We start from the raw sequence: 10,000 nt of genomic DNA on the forward strand, positions 1-10,000 counted from the left end.
AACACAGGAAGTGAAAACAGTTTCAGGACGTTTTGTTTTTGACATTTGATGAAAGATAAAACACGTTCCTGTTCATTAAACACAACAAGTCGTTTCTACGGTTGATCATTCTCAGATATGAATCTCTTCAGTCAAATGTTGGCTGGAGCCAGTTTCTCCCACGTGTGGAGGATTTAAAGTGGTTGCCAGGTTGGCCTCAGCTGTTAGTTGCCTAAACTGAGGATTTAGTTGCCATGTTTAGACGCTGTGTATTCTGAGTGATTAGGATGCTTTGCATCAGCTTCATAATGAAGACGTGAACTAAAAGAATAAAACACATTCGTTTGTGACGCGAGTCAAACAACTTCCTCTTCTTCGCCATCGTCTGTAAAGAAACACAGAAGTCTAACCGCAACATATAAATATATATATATAAATATCTATGTATTAAAACATGTTTATTCTGATGCCTTCGTGGTTAAAGGTCAATAATTGTTTTCCAATTTCCAAAATCTGTATATCAGAAAACGATTTTACTTCTCAAATAAAAGCTGCAAAGATTTATCAATTTAGTTGATTTATTAAATTAATCGTCAACATTTTTGATGGATTAATTAGTTTAAAAAAGTCTCAATTCTAAATCTCTGATCCAGCTTTTAAAAAGTGTTTCTTTTCTCCGAATTAAATGTTCCAGCTGTGAAGAAAACACAACATTGTCTGTGTGTGTCTCTGTGTGTGTCTCTGTGTGTCTTTGTGTGTCTCTGTGTGTGTGTGTGTCTCTGTGTGAGTGTGTGTGTCTTTGTATAAAGTTGCTGTTATTAATGAGTGGTAAATACAAAGCGTATTATAGTTTCTTCTTCTTCTTCTTCTTCTTCTTCTTCTTCTTCAGATCGTTGTGTAACTTCCGTTGAAATCTTTGCGTTTTGTCTTCATCTCTAAATTTTGCCACGTCGACGTTTTGATATTAAACTCGACTGACGGAAGATAAAATGATGGTTTATTGTTTCCTTTGATTTCTGATAAATATACAAGTGAAATAAAAAACAGACCGTGAATCTCGTCATAATAAAATAATTAGAGAATTAGTAACAACATTAGTGTAACGAGTTCTGTGCTGCTGGAGCTCCATGTTTAATGTTCTCTGCGTGTTCGGCTGTTTTTATTTTGCTTTCACTTCCTCTTTTTCATTTCCCTGGAAATCAGGCGGCGCCAGTGATCGGAACAAACGTCCACTCAGCAGATGACCCGAGCGTTTCAGCCTCGGGAAATGTTCCCTTTTAGTGTCTCTGTCAGCCGCTCGGCCCGTCACACACACACACTCCGTCACACACACACTCCGTCACACACACTCCGTCACACACACTCACGCCGCCTCCCTACCTCTCAGAACAGCCTCCTTTATTAACCTGCCTCCTGTTTTATCAACGTTACGCAACATTCTGGAAGTTTGGTCTTCTGCTGGCGGTAAAGTGAAGGTCAGAAAGCCGAGGCGCGGTTTCCTCCTGCAGACGAGTTGTTTTATGAAACGCTGAATCATGAGAAGTTATTTAAGCTGCTTTTTCACAGCTTTGCTTCACTGACAGATATGTTGAGCTGAAGGCCGTCTGCTGACGTCAGGACACAATATAATAATAATAATAATAATAAAGTAAATATCATTTCTCGTCTCATGTATTTATCAAAATAATGGGTGAGTATCTCATATGAATGAGTGTTTAACCTCCCAGGCCGCGGAGTCATCATCACGCAGCAATGTGTTTCTGTAGTTCCTTCAATATAAAGAAGAACGTCTGTTTCATAATGAACCAGATATTGTTCCAGTCGGTTTCCGTCCCCACTCTGAGGCGCTTCCTGCTTTGTGCTGCTCGTTGGACGGGAACACGACCAGGAAGTGTTTGTCTCTGTTATGAACTGCGGCATTGTGGGAAACAAAAACACTGTTCAAGACCAACATGATGTCAGAAAGCAGCAGATTCCACAGGCCTGGAAAATACAAAACATCTCTGGTTCCACTTTCTCAAACACAGACCGCCGCAGCTTTGTCAGTTTGGAGTCACAGCTCACGGTTTACTGCTGAACACAAGCGTAATAATACAACTCAGAAGTGTATCTACACGTGCTTGTACCGGGGGACCAGACGTGTGTGGCTGCTCGACTTCTCAGTTCTGTATTTTACTGCTTTCAGCCTGAAGATCTGTCAGTGAAGCCGCTGAAGTGTCAGAACGCTGCGACGCGGTGACGCGGTGACGCTGCTCAGACCAGCTTCACAAGAGCTTCCTGGATGTTTTCTCCTCGTGACAAAGACTTTGAGTTGTTGGCAGCAGGAGACGAGTCAACGCTTGTTCTGAAAGAAGCTTCATCCTGCTGGCCAGAGTCCACCGGCTGATGTTTGTCTGATGATAAGCCCCAATATTTACCCACAATTCTCCTTTCCACTCAGCTCAAAGTCTTCTCACAGGAGCTTGTTTAGATTCTCTCACACACACACACACACACACACACACACACACACACACACACACCTGATATGTTACCATCCGATATACACACTTACATCAAGGCTAAACAATTCATTTTAATCGCTTTATCATGATTTCCTCTTTCCGCAATTAAATGACGACTCTGATGTTTTGGCTTCGCCGTCCTGCCGCTGCGCACACGAGTAGAAGAGTAATATAACTCTAACCCTAGAAGTGGTGTACCCTCATACACCAAACAGGCAAAACTTAAATGCAAGTGGAGATTATTTTGATGCACAGATGTGAAGGTATTTACAGTTAGGTCCATAAATATTTGGACATCGACACCATGTTCATAATCTTGTCTCTGTACACGACCACCATGGACTTGAAATTAAACAATCAACATGTGCTTTAAGTGCAGACTTCCAGCTTTAGTTTGAGGGTATTTACATCCAGATCAGATGAACGGTGGAGGAACTACAACACATCGTATACGTGGTGTCCCCTTTTTAAGGGACCAAAAGTAATTGGACAAAGTAACATAATCATAAATCAAATTGTCACTTTTAATATTTGGTTGAGAATCCTTTGCAGTCAACGACAGCCTGAAGTCTGGAACCCAGAGACATCAGCAGACGCTGGTTCGGTCCCTGGTGATGCTCTGCCGGGCCTCCACTGCAGCTGTCTTCACTTCCTGCTTGTTCTTGGGCAGTTTCCCTTCAGTTCTGTCTTCAGCAAGTGAAATGCTCACTTGGATTCAGGTCAGGTGATTGACTTGGCCATTGCAGAACATTCCACTTCTTTGCCTTAAACAACTCTTTGGTTGCTTTCGCAGTACGCTTTGGGTCATTGTCCATCTGCACTGTGAAGCGCCGTCCAATGAGTTCTGAAGCATTTGGCTGAATACGAGCAGATAATATCGCCCGAACACTTCAGAGTTCATCAGCAGTCACATCATCAATAAATACATGAACCAGTTCCATTGGCAGCCATACATTCCCACGCCATAACACCACCACCACCACGCTTCACTGATGAGGTGGTGTGCTCTGGATCATGAGCAGTTCCTTCTCCATACTCTTCTCTTCCCATCATTCTGGTACAAGTTGATCTTTGTCTCATCTGTCCACAGGATGATGTTCCAGAACTTTACAGGCTTTTTTAGATGCGTTTTAGCAAACTCTAATCTGGACTTCCTGTTGTTGAGGCTCACCAATGGTTGACATGGTGTGGTGAACCCTCTGTATTTACTCTGGTGAAGTCTTCTCTTCATTGTTCACTTTGACACAGATACACCCACTGGACCTCCTGGAGAGAGTTCTTGATCTGAACTGTTGTGAAGGGCTGTTTCTTCACCAGGAGAAGAATTCTTCTGTCATCCACCACAGTTGTCTTCCGTGGTCTTCAAGATGTTTTGGTGTTGCTGAGCTCACCAGTGCGTTCTTTCTTTTTAAGAATGTACCAAACAGCTGATTTGGCCACACCTAATGTTTGTTATTTCTCTGTTGGGTTTGTTTTGATGGTTCAGCCTAACGATGTCCTGCTTCACTGATAGTGACAGCTCTTTAGACTTCATATTGAGAGTTGACCTCAACACATTCCAAAAGCAAATGCCAGACTTGAAAAGAACTCTAGACCTTTTATCTGCTCCTTGTAAATGAACTACAACACACACCTGGCCATGGAACAGCTGAGCAGACAATTGTCCAATTACTTTTGGTCCCTTAAAAAGGGGACACCACGTATACGATGTGTTGTAGTTCCTCCACCGTTCATCTGATCTGGATGTAAATACCCTCAAATTAAAGCTGGAAGTCTGCACTTAAAGCACATGTTGGTTGTGTAATGTCAAGTCCATGGTGGTCGTGTACAGAGCCAACATGATGAACATTGTGTCTGTCCAAATATTTATGGACCTAACTGTATATACATATATGTGCACATTTATATTTACTTGCAGACACACACACGTGTATAAAAAGCCTTTAGAGGAGAAATGAGGTGAAAGAGTAGAAAAGAAGCTTTTAATTGTAAACTTGATGCTATTCTTCAAAAACGTCACGATTTTCTTTTCCCCCTTTTTCAGTTTAAACAGCAAAAATAAAGTACAGAAGATACGATATGTACGTCCAAGATGAGCTGATAATCAGACACGTGTTGATCTCTCAAAGTTTCTTTTTCCTTCTTGGAGGATTTAATAGTTTTACATCCTCGCTGATCCCTGAATAAATAAATATGGTGGAAATGTTGTCCCATCTAATTGCCCGTCGTCTTCTCTCCTGCAGGATGCGGAGGCCGCTCTGCCGCAGCGTCACCAGTCTCGGGCCTGGTGCTGGTGCATGTGCCTGGGTCTCGCCCTCATGCTGTCGGGGGTGGTGGTTGGAGGTGCATACCTGTACCGCTACTACATCCTGGAGGTGAGCTACCTGACCCGACAAGGGCTGGAAGACGAGGTAAATTAAACTATAATTAAACATCAAAGGATCGGTGAAGGAGGCATTAAAGCGATAGTTTGGTTGTAGGAGGTGTTTTACCTTCAGTGGAGTAGAACAGACGAGCACCAGCAGGAAGCCAAACCATGTCCTGCTGTGGACTGTAGACATACACAATATATATTAGTTCAAGCTGCAGCAGCTGTTTAGATTCTGCGGGGAAGTGAAGAAGAAAAGTGAAGTGAAGAAGTGAAGTGAAGAAGTGAAGAGAAGAAGTGAAGAAGTGAAGAGAAGAAGTGAAGAGAAGAAGTGAAGTGAAGAAGTGAAGTGAAGAGGTGAAGTGAAGAAGAAAAGGGAAGAGAAGAAGAGAAGTGAAGTGAAGAAGAAGTGAAGTGAAGAGAAGAGAAGAAGTGAAGAGAAGAAGTGAAGAGAAGAAGTGAAGAGGAGAAGTGAAGTGAAGAGAAGAAGTGAAGAGGAGAAGTGAAGTGAAGAGAAGACGTGAAGAGAAGACGTGAAGAGAAGAAGTGAAGAAGAGAAGAAGTGAAGTGGTGAAGTGAAGAAGTGAAGTGAAGAGAAGAAGTGAAGAGAAGAAGTGAAGAAGTGAAGTGAAGAAGTGAAGTGAAGAGAAGAGGTGAAGTGAAGAGAAGAGGTGAAGTAAAGAGAAGAAGTGAAGAGAAGTAGTGGAGAAGTGAAGTGAAGAAGTGAAGAGAAGTGAAGAGAAGTGAAGAGAAGAAGAGAAGTGAAGAGAAGTGAAGAGAAGTGAAGTGAAGTGAAAGAAGTGAAGAGAAGTGAAGAGAAGTGAAGTGAAGTGAAAAGAAGTGAAAAGAAGTGAAGAGGAGAAGTGAAGAAGTGAAGAAGAGAAGAGAAGTGAAGAGGAGAAAAGAAGAGGAGAAGAAGTGAAGAGAAGTGAAGAGAAGAAGAGTTCGGAGTTGTATCTCCATGATTGTTTGCACTTTTTGTACGTTGCTTTGGACAAAAGCGTCAGCTAAATAAACTGTAATGTGAAGTGAAGTGAAGAGAAGTGAAGAAGTGCGGCCAAACTAAAAGTTGGAAATAGTTCCCGCAGCCAATCGGTAAACAGAGTCCTCGCTGTGTTGATCTGTGTTACAAAGAATTTCTTCCCGCCTGAAACACTTGAAACGGACATAAACGAAGGAGGATAAATGTTTCACATCAGTGATATATTAATGTGTCACATGACAGAAGTGAAGGGACACGCCCCCCCGAAACAACATCAGCTTTAATATTTTCTTATAGTCGTGCCAGAGGCCCTGAGGGTGGAGCAGCGTACAACAAACAGCCACCACCCAAACCATGTGTAGAATAAAGATTAGTCAGATAAAACATGCAGGCCAAAATAAAAAGCATCTTTTAAAGTGAACATTGGAGTTAAAGTCGAGCACAACGTCACAAACATGTAAATCCAAACTCGCAGCAGTAAAAGTGAAAAGACAAAGTGGACAGGTTGGAGCAGGTTGACCTGTGAGCGACTCCACCTTCAGTGTGGATTATAATCACAACCTTCTGGCTTCAGGGAGGTTAGTCACCGACACAGTCTGCACGATGTGACCATAACTTTACGTCCGACCGCGTCTCTAACTGCACGAGAAGCAGAACTCCGATCCACTGCACAACGCTGCTTCTAACGTTTACACTTTGTCTGCCTCATAACTCCTCGTGTCTTGTGTCGCCGCTGCAGGAGGACCAGGTGTTTGTGTGCGGGGTGAACTACCGTGAGGAAGACTTCATGATCCGTGAGGAAGACGAGGTATGATGAGTGTTTCTGTGTGTACACACGCACACTTCACGTTTCTGTCGAACATCTTCAAACTGTTTGCTGAACAGATTTAGTTTCTTTTTGTTTCTTGACAAAAGTACATTGGATTTCTAAAAAAGACGCTCAGCAGCTGTTTGCAGCGTTCATTTAGTTTGAAGTAAATCTCGAAGGGAAAATGCAAAACATCAGGCAACACAATAAAAGAAAGTTCTCACAATAATAATGAACGCTGTATCTGTAGTTTACCTCCACAGCTGCTGAGAGAACAACACCATATAGATCCTAGATATCTTTAGTTAGAAATAATATCCCACACTTTTTAATTTCACATCGAAGGCGCTGACTACATTGTGTTTCCTGTGAGTACTTCACAATAAAAGCCTCCCCGTGTTGAACACAGTAACTTAATAACTACGACTCCTCCCGAGGTAATTACTAAATGTAGGCACGTTTAAAACTCTTGCATGAGTTCAGACTCGTCATTGAAAGCTGAGTAAACAGATCATTCACCGAATAACCGTCTGAGTGTTTAACTGGCTGATCTGGTTGGCAGGTGGCGGTGGAGCTGCCCAACCAGTTCCCCCTGCGGCAGCTGGAGGAGAGGATCCGCATTCTGGAGCGGGAGCAGGTGGAGCTCATCAGCGTCCCCGTGCCCGAGTTCGACGACGGAGACCCAGCTGACATCGTCCACGACTTCCAGCGGGTGAGCCGGACCCACTTCCTGTTTAAACCACTTTCACCTGAAATGATGTTTTTGTAAAACAGGAAGTTGACCTGCATGTTTGTGTGTTTTGTCTCTTACACTCATAATCCCAGTGTAGAGCGGACGAGACCTGCGAACAGAACAATAACGGATAGTGACATTTGATTGACACAATGTTATCATGTTGACAGGACCTCAATGTTTCCATGAATCTACAAGTTTGAAGGTTTGAGTTACAACAGAGTGAGAAGACGAGGCTGTGAAAGTGGACTCGTTTATAACAATCGGCAGATCATGGAAATGATTGTTGGAGTAAATAAGTCTCTAATATAACCCTGACCCTAATTAAGGCCTGGCTCAAAGACGAGGTGCATTTTAAATAAGAGAAGTTCTGCTCTGTAAACTCTGTTTCTCTCGGCTCTCAGAGGTTGACCGCCTACCTGGATCTGAGTCTGAACAAGTGCTACGTCATCCCGCTCAACACCTCCATCGTCATGCCGCCCAGAGACTTCCTGGAGCTGCTCGTCAACGTCAAGGTGCACGACATCTTCTCTTTACCTGGCGGACGAAGGTTTCACCTTAAACCCAGACGTCACATTCAATAATAATAATATTTCCCCCTGTTTCCAGTCTTTATGCTAAGCTAGGCTAACCATACACCTGAGTGTGTAGCATTAAGAAACTAAAATACGGAGGCTTAATAACACTGATGGTTCACTTCAGTCTTTATTGACCGGCAAGGGAGATCTGGACTGTTGCAGAAAACACTTTTTTAAATTAAATTATTAAAATGAATAATATAAAGACTTCAAATTTTATTTTTATAAGAATTAAAAACAATAAAAAACAAAGTAAAAATCAGAATCCAGTTTGTTGTCAAGTTTCACATACAAGCTGTGTGTGTGTGTGTGTGTGTGTGTGTGTGTGTGTGTGTGTGTGTGTGTGTGTGTGTGTGTGTGTGTGTGTGTGTGTGTGTGTGTGTGTGTTAACTGTCTAAAATAAAGGAGCTTGGCAGAAATGTGCAAGAATATATTCTAGAATATATTAAGTATTAATTCTTATTATTTGTGCCCCCCCCTGCCCAGGCCGGCACCTACCTGCCTCAGTCTTACCTGCTGCACGAGGAGATGATCGTGACGGAGCGGCTGGAGCACGTGGACCAGCTCGGCTACTTCATCTACAACCTCTGCCGCGGCAAAGACACCTACAAGCTGCAGCGCAGAGACAGGATTCTGGGTGGGCACAGGACGCCTTCTTTATTAACATCACGTTCACATGTGAAGTTTAGAACTCCATATTAGTTGAAGCGTTTGCTACACGCTGTCAGACTTTACTGACGGGGACCTGAAGCTGTCCTCTCAGACACCAGATACAAACGTTCACCCTCACTCATCGCTCAGTTTATTGTTTGTTGTGTTACTTGGATGTGAAATTGCCAAAAGAAGGTCGCTTTTAATTTGAAGTCCGTTCTTCACATATTAGATTGTGCTTCTGGTTTTGCATTTTAAACACGCACACATCTCTTTGCACGTTGTTTCGTGAACACACCTTGACCCCTAACGTTTGATCTCTGCTCGTCTTCCAGGTATGCAGAAGCGTGAAGCTCTGAACTGCCACAAGATCCGTCACTTCGAGAGCCAGTATGTGGTGGAGACTCTGATCTGCGAGTCTTAAGAGACGTCGCCGCCGGCGTGCAGTGAGATGTGTTTTTAATCCTCACCTGTCTTTTTATTTTCTGTCCTTTACTTCAGGTAGTTTGAGTGAGAGGAGTGCAATGTGAAGCTGTTTGGTAAATATTCATTGATTGTGATGAGAAAAGAAAAAGAAAAAAAGGTGAAGTCGTTGTATTTTTCCACTTTTCTGTACGGGATCTTCTTTTCATACAATAACTAGTTAATGTCGGCTGAGATAGTAAATTATTTTAATCAAAATAACTGCAATTATAGCATGAGCGTGTATTTCAATAGACGGGGTAAATGTAGTGTTCTTTCAGTCCAAACGTAAAGATTCAAGATACGGGCGACTTTTGTACCACCCGGGTGTTGGAGCAGGGAGTTAGTTTTTTGTATTTTGTCTGCTGTAGCCGTTAATACACTGCACCTGTTGTTCTTAACTGGAAGACGATCTTAAAATAAGAGTGTGCTCCTCTTGTTTAGCTTTAAAAATAAATACCAGAAATAAGAAAAGTCACCGCAGTTTAGACAAACTTATGTTAAAATCTTTCTCTCAAAGGGTTCTGTCTTTTTTTGAATGTGTAATTTTTTTTGGATAACTCTTCCTGTTGTACTAATTTGTGTATATAATCTCTCTGAAGACATGAACAAACCAACACAATAAACAAAACAGAAAAAACAAACACTGGTGCTGTTTTCATTTCAGTGTTTAAGATGCCAGTTCATCACGTTGTGTCTCTAGTCATTTTGTGTCTCTTTAGTCATTTTGTGTCTCTTTAGTCATTTTGTGTCTCTTTAGTCATTTTGTGTCTCTTTAGTCATTTTGTGTCTCTTTAGTCATTTTGTGTCTCTAGTCATTTTGTGTCTTTGTAGTCATTTTGTGTCTCTTTGTAGTCATTTTGTGTCTCTTTGTAGTCATTTTGTGTCTCTTTGTAGTCATTTTGTGTCTCTTTGAAGTCATTTTGTGTCTCTGT

At 42.1% G+C, this 10,000-nt stretch overlaps 1 protein-coding gene across 2 annotated transcripts in view; it reads left to right on the top strand.

Annotated features, from left to right (window-relative positions):
• LOC115005549 (integral membrane protein 2B) overlaps positions 1–9,709 on the top strand; it is an 18,942-nt gene extending 9,233 nt beyond the window's left edge. Inside the window, exons 2-7 of one of the 2 annotated variants that reach the window (XM_029427419.1) lie at positions 4,727–4,894; positions 6,573–6,641; positions 7,204–7,353; positions 7,779–7,889; positions 8,439–8,589; positions 8,939–9,709. In XM_029427419.1, coding sequence (XP_029283279.1) covers positions 4,727–4,894; positions 6,573–6,641; positions 7,204–7,353; positions 7,779–7,889; positions 8,439–8,589; positions 8,939–9,027 — 738 coding nt within the window. In that variant the 3' untranslated portion in view covers positions 9,028–9,709. The remainder of the gene's footprint in view (positions 1–4,726; positions 4,895–6,572; positions 6,642–7,203; positions 7,354–7,778; positions 7,890–8,438; positions 8,590–8,938) is intronic. The other variant, XM_029427420.1, reaches the window with a different exon arrangement.
• Positions 9,710–10,000: the final 291 nt, after the last annotated feature.

The sequence above is a fragment of the Cottoperca gobio genome, unplaced genomic scaffold, assembly GCF_900634415.1.
Source record: "Cottoperca gobio unplaced genomic scaffold, fCotGob3.1 fCotGob3_318arrow_ctg1, whole genome shotgun sequence".
NCBI classification, from domain to species: Eukaryota; Metazoa; Chordata; class Actinopteri; order Perciformes; family Bovichtidae; genus Cottoperca; species Cottoperca gobio.